The 15,640-nt window shown below is 37.4% G+C and overlaps 1 protein-coding gene across 1 annotated transcript in view; it reads right to left on the bottom strand.

Moving 5' to 3' along the window:
• LOC110167526 (sodium bicarbonate cotransporter 3-like) overlaps nt 1–14,853 on the bottom strand; it is a 55,638-nt gene extending 40,785 nt beyond the window's left edge. Inside the window, 1 exon segment of the mRNA XM_055157408.1 lies at nt 14,702–14,853. Coding sequence (XP_055013383.1) covers nt 14,702–14,734 — 33 coding nt within the window. The 5' untranslated portion in view covers nt 14,735–14,853.
• Nucleotides 14,854–15,640: the final 787 nt, after the last annotated feature.

Below are 15,640 nucleotides of genomic sequence, written 5' to 3'. Positions count from 1 at the left end.
ATCTCCGCTCTCCTCCACCAACAATACATTATGCTGATGTCAAGTTATTGGCTGGAATAGAATGTAGAATGCAGATATAAGGAAGTGTCCACCAGCATTGTGATCAGAACTGAAGAAGCAGCTTGGATGAGCAGCGAAACGTATTCGACCAAATTAACTTTTGTTCAGTCAACAAATAAAATTTCTCCTTTACCTTCAGTAGAGATAGGCATTTCCAGAGTTGAAATCATCCAAATGATTCTGGTGAAGGTATATGGAGTTTAAAAACACAGTGGTACATTTCCTGTATTACCACATCACAAGGTAAAACAGAGTGCTTTTCGTTTGAGAGGAGAACTCATTTGAATAAAACAAAACACATCTCCAAGTATGATTCTGATGAGGAAACAACATTATAACATAGATCAGAAAGTAGAGTAATATGGGCCTTTGAAGACAGTACAAATCAGGTACAGTGCCTTTGACTTCTTACCAATTTCTGCTCTATACTAACAAATACACAGCTGATAACTCTTCCGTATGAGTAATATTTACACTGTTGTCATAGTATTTTCCTTCCTGATAACTCATTTTAGTACACCCAGCCAATAAAGTCCAATTACAATCCTGTTATTAGCGTTGTCCATGACTAGCTGGCCCTACACAGAAACACCAAAGCTGATACACTGTCTCAAATTACAGCCCAACCTCAACAGTGTTAAGGTCAGCGTGGGTTTCCTAACAAAATATGGCAACCTGATATCCTTCATACTACTCGGCCCAACCACAAATAAAATCTTTAATGAGAAAATCCCCCGGCTTCCTCCACCACATGCAAAAGACGTCACACATGATAGTTGTTATATAAACTGGAATCTACAGCGCTGAAGCTAAACAGAGCACAAAAGGACCCCAGGATATACATTGTTGGGTAATCGCATTTGGCATCTTAAATGAAACCTTTATAACAAACAGATGTGGCTATAAAGGAAGGCTCAGCGTGTGATCGATAAGTAAAGTTAATGGGAAGGTATTTATCATGTTGCGCAGACTAAAATAGACACACTCACATCATGCGGACCTGCCTCACTTGATGTATGGGGACAAAAATTAAGTCTACATGACATGAGTCCTTTATTTTTAGATCAACAGCATGGTTACAAGTGATGCTACATTCAGTGAAATTTCTGTGTTAAAAAAACTAAATTAAATTAAGAATGATATAAAATGATATAAACCTTAATCAAACAACAGCAAAATCCTTTTTTTTTTCCTTTCATTTCTGTTCTAACACAGATCAAATCAAAGTAAATGGAACTTTTGGCAACATAAACAGCCAGATAAAAAAGCATTTTATATTAATTGAGGTCCATCATAATAACATATTCTGAAGCACAATATATCACTACAGAGAAATATTGCAATAAATAATAGTACCGAAACTACTTTATGCGACCTTCTACAGCTCAAATCTTATGTTATTACTTCAAAATGGCAAAAATCTCCCCATTATTAAAAATAAATTGTACACATTATAAATATTGAGCCCACAAATAGTGTATATTGTTCCAGCTTTCATTTATTGAACGATAAATTGATATTAGAAGTGTAACGATATCCAGATCTCACGAACCTCACAGTACGATATTTACTGCGATATCGTGGGAAAGCTCATGATATGGTACGATATTTATTGCAGTATTTTGTGAGTTAATATGCTACATTTTCCTCTTAAAATACCTTGACAAGACTTAATCCAAAGAACTAAGACTTAAAAGTGCTTAAAACTGTTATTTCTTCATGTAGTCTACACTGAAATAGAGCAAAGGATCATGGTCTATGTAGTTCCCTCTGTCTTTTTTTTAGCTATTGCTGCACCATAACTCTTAATTTAAGCAAAGAGCCTTTTAATTTGATATATTGTGATGGTCCATGATTTTTACTGTGAGACTCTGACGATACGATATCACGATATTTCGGTTATTGTTACACCCCTACTTCAAAATGGCAAAAATCTCCACATTATTAAGAAGAAATTGCACACACAATAAATACTGTCCCGATTATTATTGATTCTTACGATCTTATGCTGACTTGAATAATCTTTTTTTTTATTTTTTTTTAGATCTTGACACCCCCAAATCAAGGAAATCTCAAGGAAATGAATATAAGTCAATATAGTGTCCCCAAGAAGAATGGAAACCCACCATGTGTGCGACGGAGGGGAGGTGGGGGCTCAAGAAGGTGCTTATTTTAGCCATGCTGTCATATGGCGTGTATATATAGTGAATACCACAGGGAGCAGTAACGTGGAGCAGGCTCAGGATTTATGAGTGACATGACGTTTAGGGTTGCAGGTTGGATGATGCAACTAAAGGAACGAAGCATTTTGGGCCCTTGATATTTATTTTATTACAATTAAGGTGATATGGTGATTTTATTTGCATGGATGTATATATAAATGGACATAGCTAACCCCCTAGTCGTTTCAAAAAGGAAGTGAACATGGCGGCGCTTCCAGTGCCATCGACGTTTCCAGTTGACTTTACAATGAAAAGTAAGTCACTCCTCTCTCTGTAACTGACGCAGTGAGCCTTGTCATTTTGGTTTTAGAATGTTCGTATTAACCTGCGCTACAAGATTCTTGCATTTTTATTCTGCAATTTTGTCCATAAATAAATCCCTAGTCCCAATATGGAACTCAGCAGCAAATTTGCTTCTGTAACTGCTACTGTAACTGTAAGTATAACTGTGTTTCATTTGACTGGAGCCGAACGCTATGGGTGAAACCACTCTCCCTTAGTCCACTACTTTATATAGTCTATGTTTATTGCTCAATTTAATCCAGCTGTCTGTTCTAACACACTTTTTTCCCACCTGCTTCTCTAATTAATCAGCCTCAGTTTAAGGCTCTGAGTGAGTGACAGTTGGATTTAACCATAGTGAAGTGGGAACTTCCAAAAGCAGATTACAGTATTTTTCAGACTATAAGTGGCACTTTTTTTCATAGTTTGGGTGGTCCTGCCACTTTTACTCTGGTGCAACTTATATATTAAAATTTTCACACTGACAGCTGCGAGAGGGTGTGTGCCAATATCTGCTACTGTCACTTCGCATCCTACTGCGACTACATACTACTACATGTCTCCTGCAGAAAGAGATGCTGTCTTGTTTGGTATCATGTCAGTCAATCGCACCATTATTTCTGTACCAATTTAAACAAAATGATTGAGAGAACTGAGAAGACTGAACACAAATGCCCCCAAAAAGAAAATCATATATTGCAGATTACAGGTTTCAAGTAGCGAAATACGGTAATCGAGCAGCAGAAAGAAAGTTTGGAGTGAACAAGAAACTTGTGACAACCGGGAGATCATGCAACTTTCCTGGAAGTCATTGAATGGATCTTCAAAGCATGGATGTGGCGGGGCTCTATTAAAAACTCAGGCAAGATCGAAATTCCAAGTGCAGGTGGTTTATTGTGCCAGTGTCCAAAGTGCAAAAAATCCCCAAAACAGTGCAAAAATATTTACAGTGAGCAAAACAGTCCAAAAAGTATTTACAGTAAAGAAACAGGGTCGAGTTCAGCATTAACTGTCCCCTTTAAGATCCTTGTTCAGCGCACCGACGTTACCTGCTCTGTAACCGGTGGCAGACTGATTGACAGCCAGAAACGGCTCCCCTTTATACCCCCCTGGCTCCTCCCACAGAGCAGTATATCAAAATCATTATAGAGACAAACAATTTAATCATAAACCTACCTTGTCTATGCTACGTTGAGCACACAGTAATAAAGTACAAAGAATGTCAAAAATAATAGTTGAATAACGTGAGGAAAATCATATTACATAACGCGCGTCACATGGTCAGCACCACGGCGCGAACAGCGCCTATTTTAACGAACACGAAATAGTGGCTCGGTTTGGGAGAGGCGCGCCGCGTCAGAGGAGAGAGAGAGACGGCGTCATCGGACAGGTAAGAGACAAGTATGAAACAATCTACTCTAACGCGCTCAAGTGTGCACCCTTGGCGAATTAGTAATGGAGGAAAGAGGGGAAAAGGCGTTAATAGTGAATACGACGTGGATGAATGAAACAGCGGGGAAACGGGGAGTGAACTCGTGTGTGTGGGATGAATCAGCGTGTGTGTGCGCAGGCACGTCAGTGCAGGCCGCGGTTACGTGTAGGGGGGAGAACGCCACCTAAAATTATAGACGGACTGGCTCCGTCACAATGGAATTCAGTGACAACCAAAACCATCCTGTCGGGATTCAGAAAGGTCGGAATAATTCTAACTGGAATTAATGCTGAGTCTGACGACAGCTACACAGAAGAGGAAGAGGTGCTCCGTTTACCTCTGGGGGTCACGGAGTTGCTCAGAAGTGACACCGAGGATGAAGAATTCAATGGATTTAGTGTTTTGGAGTGAGATGGAAAGTTTGGTAAACTTGTTCGTTAAGTTGTTTATTCTATAGTTATCTGAAGAATTGTTCACATGTTACATTAACAGTCTGTTGTTCTCTGTTCTGTTGTTATTACTATAACTTGCCTTTCAAGATGAAATGCTGGTTCCTGGTCTCTGATTTTATAAAATAAATTTCCCCCAAAATGTGCGACTATATGTTTTTTTCTTCTTCATTACGCATTTTTGGTTGGTGTGACTGATACTCCAGAGCGACTTACAGTCCAAAAAATATGGTACTTCATTTACATGTTAAAGGCAATAGAAAAATACAAAGTGTTCATGAATTGTGATGAAATTGAAATTGTGATCTGGCTCAAAAAAAATCATAAAAACCATACAAATTTAAAAACTTCTACAAGTAATTTCTGTCATGTCAACAAAAAAGGCAAGTCTAAACTTGTAAGAATAATAGGTTGAGTCTGTTGGCCAACCAGACAAGGGCACAGCTGATATTACTGTGCAGGAGTGAAGGGAAACAAACATGTTGATGTAATCCAAAAACGGTAAGGGTGCATTTAAAAACATGTCTGCGTATGCTCAGACACGCCCCCTCCCCAGACCTAGTCACTGTCTCACCACTGCGGTTCTGTTCTGATTCATGGACAGAGCATTTCCATAAGACTGCATTTCTCTCCTGTGTGAAGGACTCTGCTGCTGTGGAACCTGTGTGCTCAGGCTTTGTTGATTGAGGATTACCAACAGAATCAGCTGATCTGCTCTGTAACCACAGCCAGGTTATTTAAGGGTTTAGTGTGATTTTGGTGGAAAAAAGTTCTACCAAATTGTCCAGAGGAATCGACAAAGAGAGTGAAATCTGAACCGTTAGACTCATACACAAGTCACATTTTAGAACATGTTTGTACAGATCTAAACTACAGGGAGAAAATTATGGGACTTCAAAAATTACACCCTTTGTGATTTGCTAATTGTCTTATTCAAATTGTGATTTTGTTTTGATTTCGATTGATCTGGCAGCAGCAGCTCTTCACAACATCGGCATTGTACAATATTCAAATTTGGTGTCACGATTATCATGGTTAAAACAATCGCAATTAACAATTATATTAACATAATTATTAAAGTTGCTGACAGTTTAAAAATGTTACACATATGATGTGTGAATATATGGACTGTTACAGAATTGTACTTTGTTATGAGTGAAAATAACAATGATCTAGAAGAAAACATCAAGCTTAAGTAGCTTTTTTCAGCACATTCTGGTGATAAAATGGCGATTATCTTTGTTGGCAATTATCACGATTATATAAAATATCCCACAAATCATTATTGCTTGCCTTTTTATTGATATTCTTATATTATTATTTATTGCCCCATCCCTAATACCACATATATAGTAAAAGTCCAGAACTGACAACCAGCCCAAAGTAGTTAAAGTAGTGCATTCTTGGCCAGTCTGCAAATCTGGTGAGGTGAAAGGTAAACATCTATGTCAAGTCAAGTCACCAAATACTCATTAAGCATAACAAGCTTCTATTGACAGCACTGATACATTGGTAAGACGATAGAAAATGCATCATAGTAACTAAAACTGTAATTGGACAGTAATTAGAAAAAAGTCATCAGTGTTTCTATATTTTATGGCAATAAGATTAGTCCTAACTGAATTTAACAGCATATTACAAGAAACTCAGCTAGTATTTTTGTGTTAATAAGAATACTGAAACTAGGAAGCCAAATGCATGGATCCCATCTTATTACTCTGCAATTATTTTGCTGCACATAAACAATTTAAATGATACATATTTGAAAAAAAATACTTTGTATAGTATTTGTACTGTGAAACTTTCCAACATTGTGAGAAAGGTCTTGTTCTACTTAAGCAGATTAAAATACCACTCAACAAATCTGATTTACTGCATCTGTTTATGTCCTCAAACACAAACAAATATCAAACATTCTTCTGTTTCTACCATGTGTTTTTTAAGGAAGACATTTACGTGATATGACTCCTTCACACACAGGCTCCTGTGTTAAATGTCTAAACATACGATGTAAGGTGATGTGCTAAAGCTTCCGTTTGAAATAGTAACCGCGGAGACCACCCATAGACCCCATTTGTGGAGGTCAAAGGTCACCCTGCTCCAGAGCACAGCTGTGACTGGACAGTAGCTGTAACCACAGTCGAGACAGCAGCTGCTCCCCCAAACACACGTCCAACAAATTCACAACAAATACCTTTCCGGTTCTGATTTAATTTCTAGAGCGGAACAATGAATTGTGTTTGCAAAAGGGTTGTCAAAACATAGAAAAACAGATACTAACCGATACTACAAATAATATCGAAACCAAATACTCATTTGAGCAAGTACTGATACTGCAAAAAACACACATCACATTAAGCTTTCCTGAACAGTTTTAGAAGGATTTTGAGCTTTATCAGAACCAATATACATAAGCTCTCATGCTAAGAAAAAAGTACTTTGTATTTTGAATATGAAAATTACATTCTATTTGTCATGGTGTTCATTTTCATTTAATTATTTTATTATTCTTGATCCGGTTTTATTTTGTATTTCTCTAGCCGTGTGTGTGTTTTGAGTTTTACTTCCTGTTGTATTGATTGTTTGCCCCGCCCTAATGTGTCTCACCTGTGTCTCATTCGTGTGCATATCTGTGTTCTCCTTTGCCCTCAGTCGGTTCATTGTCAGTGGCAGTGGCAGTGTCATTATCAGTATCAGTATCACGTCTGTTTGGATTTGTGTTTGGTTATTCTTTGTTTTATTAAACTAATGATGGGCAAATGAAGCTTCATGACGCATTGAAGCCTTTCATCCAATTGGTTCATTCTAGCGCAAAGCTTCTTGAAGCTTCATTTGCTCTAGAAGGACATCTACTGGACACAAAAATATTAGTTGACATGAATTTGAAGTGTGTGACATTTTGCAGAAAGCCTGTGAATAAAACTGTCAGCAAAATAAAGAAGTATGCAAAACATGTATATTGTAGTGATGGCAGTGTACTGTGTGTCTATATAATGGCAGTATGGAAAATGATTATTTGAAAATGATGAAAATGGAAATCGCAGCAAAATCCGAACCAATTCCTGAATCAGTCACGTGGTAGAACCAGGCAGCAAGGCTTCGGAGGTCATCATTTTCAGCTCCTCCCCTAAATGAAGCAAGCCTTGATACGCACATCACGGAAACGCCCCCTCCCTACTCAACACACGCTTCGAAGCCTCGATACGGAACGTCACATCGCTATATTAAACAACTACGGAACTGCAGTCTTGCATTTTGGGTCCTACTTCTGTCCTAAACCTGACACTATTACTAAAAAAGAAGCATTCTTATCTTCATTGTGGTATCATAATTGGTATATGAGTAAATTTCAGTAAATTCCTTAATATCAAAATTTTGTTTGAAATGTTAGTATCGTGACAAGACCAGCTTGTAATATTTGTGGAAGAAATGACACATACTAGTGTTGTGTCTCTGTAGAGTATGAAAATGGTCTGGAGCCATCCTTGAGTAAACATGTCCTTTTCTCTATTTCCTTTTAGGCAGACGATCTTTTAGTGAAATGTATTTGCCTGTTTCGGCTGCTAGCCTCAAGCCTTCCTCAGTTACTTTGGGGAAATCTGTCAAGAGCAGTGTCAGATATTGAGTCAGGGTTTTGGTATGGACAACCAAGCTAGTATTAACAGAATTATGCACGCAACTCCAAGCAAGCCTCCACATGTTTCACTACTTAAAATCCTTAATTATGTTTTCATACATTACTGATAAACAACTTTTGATGTGCTATATATTGTTATAATATTTATTTTTATGAATATATAATTATAATATTGATGTTATAAAAAATAAACATCAGCTGGAATAAATAAACAGCAGAATGATACTTTGATACTTAGTTTTTTATCTATAATGAGTCATTTCAAATTATTTATTCAACTTTGTACGTCTTAAAGTTGCACTATTTAACGTTTTTGTTGGGGGTCTGTTACCTGCTTGTTTCTATGGATATGACATTGTTCCACAGTGATGACATTAAACAGCTCTATGTTACATTTATTCAATCACAGGTGTAGCTGTAAGTAACAAGAAAAGTTTTTGAAGGATTATCCATCAGAAAAATTACACAATGCACCTTTAAGTTTTATCGTATTGACAAAAAATAAACACAAATTTCCCTTTAGCTATTCCAGCTTTCATATATTGAGCACTAAGTTGATAAAGTAATTATCATGACAGCCCTGAATATTTATCACATATCTTCCTAATATCCTCCTACACAGGCCCGTTGACAGAAATTTGGGGGCTTGAGGCAAAAAGCCTAAGATGGGCCCTCTCTAATAGGAAGAGGGGCCCTAAGACTGTGGGGCCCGGGAGAACAGATCCCTTTGTCCTCCCTATCTACTGCCCTGCTCCTACATGTTGAGTTTAGGTCACGTGTAAACAACCACCGCCAAGTTGTTGCTGCTTTTAGAGCATACTCAGAGCACACATGAAGACCCCTGCACGGAGAGGGTCACAGAGCCTCTGGCAGTGGCAGTGGCAGTGACATGCTTTTTCCATGACACTGTAAACATAAGGCTGAGCACGGCTGGCCTTCAAGAGCCCCATTACTCAAACGCCACATCTCCAACAGCACGCTCACAAACCTGTTTAGTACAGACGTGTTCCGCTGACTGTGTCCACAACACCTAAACTGCAAGATAACAAAAACAACAGAGAGATTCAAACAAATACTATTCTGGTTCTTATCTCATTTCTAGGGAGGAACAATGATTTGTGTTTGCAATAGGGTTGTCAAACGTATCAAAAATCACATACTAATCAATACTACAAATAATATCAATATCACATTAACAGGATGAAATCTGAGCTTTCAGTTTTTTAAGGATTTTGAGCTTTATCAGAGCCAATATATCAAGAGTATTAAAATCTTATTATTTTTTATATGAAAATCACATTCTATTACTAAAAAAGAAGTGTTTTTTTTACCTTAGTTGTGGTAACGTAATCAGTATTGAATAAGAGTAAATTTGAGTCAATTCCTTAATATGAAAATTGAGTTTAAAATGTTTGTATCGTGACAAGACCAGCTTATAATATTTGAGGAAGAAATGACACATACTAGTGTTTTGTCTCTGTAGAGTATTAAAATGGTCTGGAGCCATGCTTGAGTAAACATGACGTGCTCCTCTGACTTGTGTCCAGAGCACAAACACAACACCTACACTGCAAAATAACAAAAGCAATAGAGTAATTACTAAATTTTCAAACTAGATTTCGATACTAAGGAATAGACTCGATGCTCAATACCGTTTCCAATACCACAATGATAATAAAATACACTCTTTATTTCAATTAATCAATTAAACTTTGCATATAGAGCCCTTTACAACACTCAAGATGACGAAAATGCTTTCCAATAAAACCAACATAAGACAACAGACAATAGAATGTGATTTTCAACATTAAATGATAGTACTTTCTTTTTATTAACATGTGGTCTTTTATCTGTTATCCCTTAGTTGTCTAGGTAGTTTTGGTCCATGGGCGTACACTAGTCTATGTGGCCTTATTTGCCTACTTACAGCTCAGTTCCCATACTTCATTGACAAACAACACAATCTACGTCATACAAGCCTATAATTAGGAACTATAGTGCAACCCCCACATGTGTTTTGCAAAAATAGAAGTTTAGCTTTACTCTGTTAAGTTACATAAACTACAAGTATATCTGCTCCATTATTACAAAAATATCCAATTATTACTGCAATAATGAAATGAATATTCAACGGCAGCGACAATTATATGACTTAAAACCATGATTGAACAATCCTTAATTAAGGCTAAAATAATAATACAATAAAAAAGTAAAATAAAGTTACTGAAATGTAGGGCTTAATGTATTAATTTCCCATATTGATATTACTACTACCACCACCACTAGGACTGGGTATCATTAAGAAGTTGCCGATACGATACAGTGCACTTTCGATCCGATATGATATATTTCAAATCGATTTAATACAGTTAAATAAAAATAAAGGTTAAATCATGGCTGTGATGCAAAAAGTCTTTGTTAAACCACTTCTTGTGCAAAGTTAATATAAAACACACACACTTTAATCATCAAAACAGTGAAAATGTCAAATGTGTTGCATAAAAGAGTTTCCTTCCTCTAAACAAGCAACAAAACTCTAGTGCTGTAACAAAATCATTTAGTAAAATATACCAAGAAATACTCTTGGTGATATATCAATACAGCAGTCCCCGATATTCATTTGCAATAATGACTACTACTGCTGCTACTACTACTACTTACTATATACACTCATAGGTTTACTGTGAAGTGGCCACATCAGACGTACCCTCAGATGCCCTGTAAAGCATGAGCCAACACAAACACAGAGTCCCTGTTGAGAGCTAAACCTGCATTAGGCATGTCTCCACACACTGGCAGCGCTCTGGTTCTTACACAGATTAGCTTTGAGATGGTGAAGTCTTATATGTTTTGTTTGTTCGTGGATTAGAGGCTCATGTCAAGTATACCTGGAGATTATTTTGCACTTAACATAAAGGTGTAGATGCCATTATACTGGATATATGCCAGCGTTATGTTTACGTCTTATGTAACAGGTTTCGTCTGACTCAAATAATCGCTTTAATAGCAACAAAAAATGGAGCTACTGTTCCCCAAGCTAACCCACATATGAAGGGTCAGAAGATTAACATGTACTTCTTTCAATAATAAAAACATATGTCTATTATGCAGTTTTTTGATCTATGCTATAATGTTGTTTCCTCACCACAAACATACCTGGAGTTGTGTTTGTTTCATTCACACATGTTTAACACAGATGCTGCATATTTTGGCTATTCTTCTCTTAAACATAAAAAAAACTCCATACACCTCCACTAGAATCATTTGGATGATTTCAGCCTTAGAATTTCCAATGTCTTCCAAACTAAAGGTAAAATATTGCTGTTAACTTGAAAACTACCACTGCATGACATGGCAAGGGGGAACGGAGCCTTTTGACCTTTGGAGACACACTAGTAATAAAGTCTTACTCAAACACGACATAAACAACTCCAGCTTTTTTTGATGAGGAAACATTATAACTTGGCTTGAGCTCACAAAATTAAATTTAGTGTAATATAGGACCTTTAAAGTTTAATACAGTATTGCTACAAACTACGGCTGCAAGACAGAACAGAATCAAAATTCAACAATTAGCACAATTAGCAAATAACAAAGACTGCAATTTTTGAAGTACTATAATATTCTTCACAAACAGCAAAATACGCTGTCCTATTCTGCATAAAAAACTGCTAGCCCTGTAGTTCAGATTTGTACATACTTGTTCTAATGTGTGTGTGTGTGTGCATTAGTTTGTCAGTTCATATTTCAGTCTTTTTCTCAATATGTCTGGATGCCTTTACAATTTAAACAGAATCAGGTGCTACAGTACGGCATCAGTGGTAAAAAAAAACCTGTAGTTGTGTCCTTAGGCAAGACACTTCACCCACATTGCCTAGTATGAAAGTGGTGTGTGCGTGAGTGATGGTGGTTGTCAGAGGGGCCAATGGCGCAGATTGGTAGCCTCGCTTCCGTCAATCTGCCCCAAGGCAGTTGTAGCTATAATAGTAGCTTATCACCTCCAGGTATGGAAAGAATGACTACTGCAACAAACTGTGAAAGTGACTTTGAGCATCTGGAAAAGCACTATATAAGACTAATGCATTATCTTTAGTATTAGAATCCTAGTATTAAAATCGTAAATTGAATTAACTGTCCGTAAAATTACAATTAGATATGTTTTGTCCAGCAAAAAAACATCTTTTGTTTTGTTGAACCAAATATACAAGATTAATTCTTATTGTCATATTTTTCTCTATTCTGCAATTAATCAGAATAATTGTGACAAATCGAAAACAAAAATAATGTTGACTTGTCATAATAAAATAATGGTTATTTGCGGCCCTGAAAACAGCCTGGTGGTATTGCTAGGCCTATATAAAAAATTTTGAAGTTCAATATATTGCTGAAGAAAATATAGAAGAGAAATTATGATTCTGAAAGTACATTATGCCATTGACACAGTAACTAGGATTATCCCAGCAAAAACTATTCTAAATGTACAAAGCTGTTAAAAAAAGCAAGTACAATAAAAAAATAGCAGAATGAAACACTTTAGTAGTTAGTTTGTATGTGTACTGAGCAAAAATAACACAAAGTTAGTACAAGGACAAAGTACCACGATAAATACTGACACTGAAAAAAATGTTCCCATCTGTATCAAACGGTCAGTCAATATAGTAATTATCGTGACAGGTCAAGGTGTTGCTGAGCTGTACTAGGCTATGTTCCAGCCCTAGCAGGTTCTTGGGTGTTACTGGAGTGGTCAGTTGGACTACATTTGCATGCTCTGTCAGTCACTGCTTGCCTCTTGTCTAATGGCCATATAGATACAACTAGTTCTGTTCCAAAAATAAAACAATAAATTGCATCTGCTCCTTAGATCATGTTCACACAGTGCAGAAGTGCTGACAGATGAAAAGGTTGAAGGGGAAAAGGTATTTAAAGATGCACTGATCCAGCCTTTTCACTACAGAAAGGCATTTATTTCCTTAAAAGAAAAATAAAATAAGACAGAACTGATCTAAATGCATAATGTCATAGTGGCGTATCCCTCAAGTAACCACTAGCAAATTTGTATAAATAAAAGTTCAAATATTATGAGATTTTCTGGGCTGACTATGACCAGTAAATGTTCTTATTACATTGATTTAAATACCAAACCAGGATATTGAGTGAACCGATATTTGGAAGCCGATATCCAATCTGACAAATTGTTCAGTATCAGCGCCAATATCTGAGATCGGTATTGGATCCTTAAATGTATTAAAGGTGCATTGTGTAACCTTTCTGGCAGAGGGTCTGTCAAATGCTTTTCTCCATGGACATGGCTTTGACTGGAACATTTCGGAAATCAGCTGGAAAGTCCCCCTGGCTGGAAGGTCCCCAGTTGTACCTTTGATGAAACTAAGTTACTTAATCTATATACATATAAATAAATTATTTAAAATAGGATTTCATAGTAAACTTCTGTGAGCAAATGAGCATTATATTGATATTACATACTGAAAAAGTATGTGCCATTTCAGGAAGATCGGTAAAATTACATAAACAAGGCTGACATTTGGTCTCGCTACATTCACATTTCATTTTATTATGATATAAAAGCTGATTTTCTAACTCAGTACCTCACAGTGTGTGGCGTGGTCGACTAAAGGCCGACGAGAACGTCCCCCTCTCCCGGGCACAGCAGGTACCCGCGTGCCGCCAAAAAGAAGGGGGCGCCCAGAGGGAGGAGGGGGATGTGGAACGCTTGAGCTGGGACTATCAAGCTAGGGGGACGTAAGGTATTAAACATTTCTATCTTTCAAACCAGGCCAAGTTACAGGTCAGATCTGTGGAGAAGCGACACCGCTCAAAGTCAGAATGCCTGTTTTTCAAGGTATTTTGAGCTACTAAACCACCTGTAATTGAAGAGAGCTGTTTAATGTCATACTGTGGAACATTCTAGGCAGAGCAGTGACATATCTATAGAAACAAGCAGGTGACGAACCCTTCACCAGAAAAGTTATGCAATACACCTTTAACCTATATCGATATTTTGGGATGGGATTTGTAGACTGAGCTCAACAGGCAGCAGCACCATCCTTCTGTTATGTAACTTTCAACACAAACGCTAACAACACATGATTTCTGTCATTTATCACAGTGTAAAAGCTTTAATGTTAAATCGATTCTTGCATAATCCAATTGCACACTGACACTGACACATGCTTTGGTTCATTTCTACCTCCTTGTATCTTCACCAGCATCGCTGAATCAACACCATTTGGTATTTTATTTTCCTTTTCCTATTTTAACCCCTGATGTGTCCTTTCTTTCTTCTCTCTCCCCCATGTCCCGTTCCTTTAAGCAGCCATAACTGGTACCCCTGCTCCCCTGCCATTGCCGCTTCTAATCTAAAACCAAATACGCGAAAAAAAAAAAGCCTATTTGCAATAACAGACTACTCTCCTCTCAATCTCAGATCTTGATTACACTGTTTTCATTGAGGGTTGACAGTAAGACCACCTGCCCCGCTCATAACACAAGCTGCTATTCCCATACAGAGCTGAAGAACAGTGAAGGGCATCCAAAAGCCATAACAAAACACTGACTGACTGAGCTGTCTGGTCCCATTCAAGTGAGAGTCTTACTGTACCGTAAGGGAATGCTCCTCCTCAGAATCCTCCATTTATCCTCAAACATCCACAGAGAAGACAGGAAGAAGCAGCGATGGTTGTTATGGCTTACGGCAGGCAGGGTATGTGGCGGAGGGGAGCTAGCTCGGTTAGCGCTGCACTTGTCTGTTGCTCCTTCCTGTATGCATCTCTTTATAGACAGAGGAAGACAGAGGCTCACAAAGCAGCCCGCTCTCCCGTCAGCCCAGCCAATCGCACCATAGCACCATGAATATTTTATCTTCCAGCCAAGAGCTTTAAAAAACACACACACGCACTAACATTTAGAGGGCATACAAGAGCTCACCCGCAGAGGCATTCAGGTCAGACCCCCCCATACCGATTTAAATGCGAGCATAGTGCGGCACGATTGCATTACATTGTCAATTAGTAATATCAGAACATGTGAAATTCATAGGAAATCTGATCGAGTATAATTTTACACTGGTAAAAGAATACAACTATAAAGGGTTTGATATTTGATGCCGGATTGAGTCATGGGTGAGTTCTAGTTGGGTCCTGATTTAGAGCTCAGTAGGATGAGGTCAGGGTATGGTATTGATATGTGTTAATTCACAAGTTACAATATGTTATTTGGCAAGATTACAAATAGCACTGCAACAAGTTAATTAATTAATCACAAATTATCTATTACTGAAATAACAGTCAGCCAATTTTGTAAATAAATAATTGCTAAAGGTCCTATACAAAACTCACTGAGCATTAAGCCCTGCTATAATGTTGTTTCCTCATCAAAAACATTCCTGATTAGGGCTGAGTATCATTAAGAAGTTGCCGATATGATACATACCTTAATACATAGGCAACGGTACGATACATATCTCGATACAGTGAGCTTTCGATTCAATACGATATATTTCAAATCAATTCAATATGGTTCAATAAAAAATAAAGGCTAA

Source organism: Boleophthalmus pectinirostris, unplaced genomic scaffold (assembly GCF_026225935.1).
Source record: "Boleophthalmus pectinirostris isolate CB_2022bp ecotype Guang Dong unplaced genomic scaffold, ASM2622593v1 HiC_scaffold_21, whole genome shotgun sequence".
NCBI lineage: Eukaryota > Metazoa > Chordata > Actinopteri > Gobiiformes > Gobiidae > Boleophthalmus > Boleophthalmus pectinirostris.
This window is presented reverse-complemented; position numbering and strand designations above follow the sequence as displayed.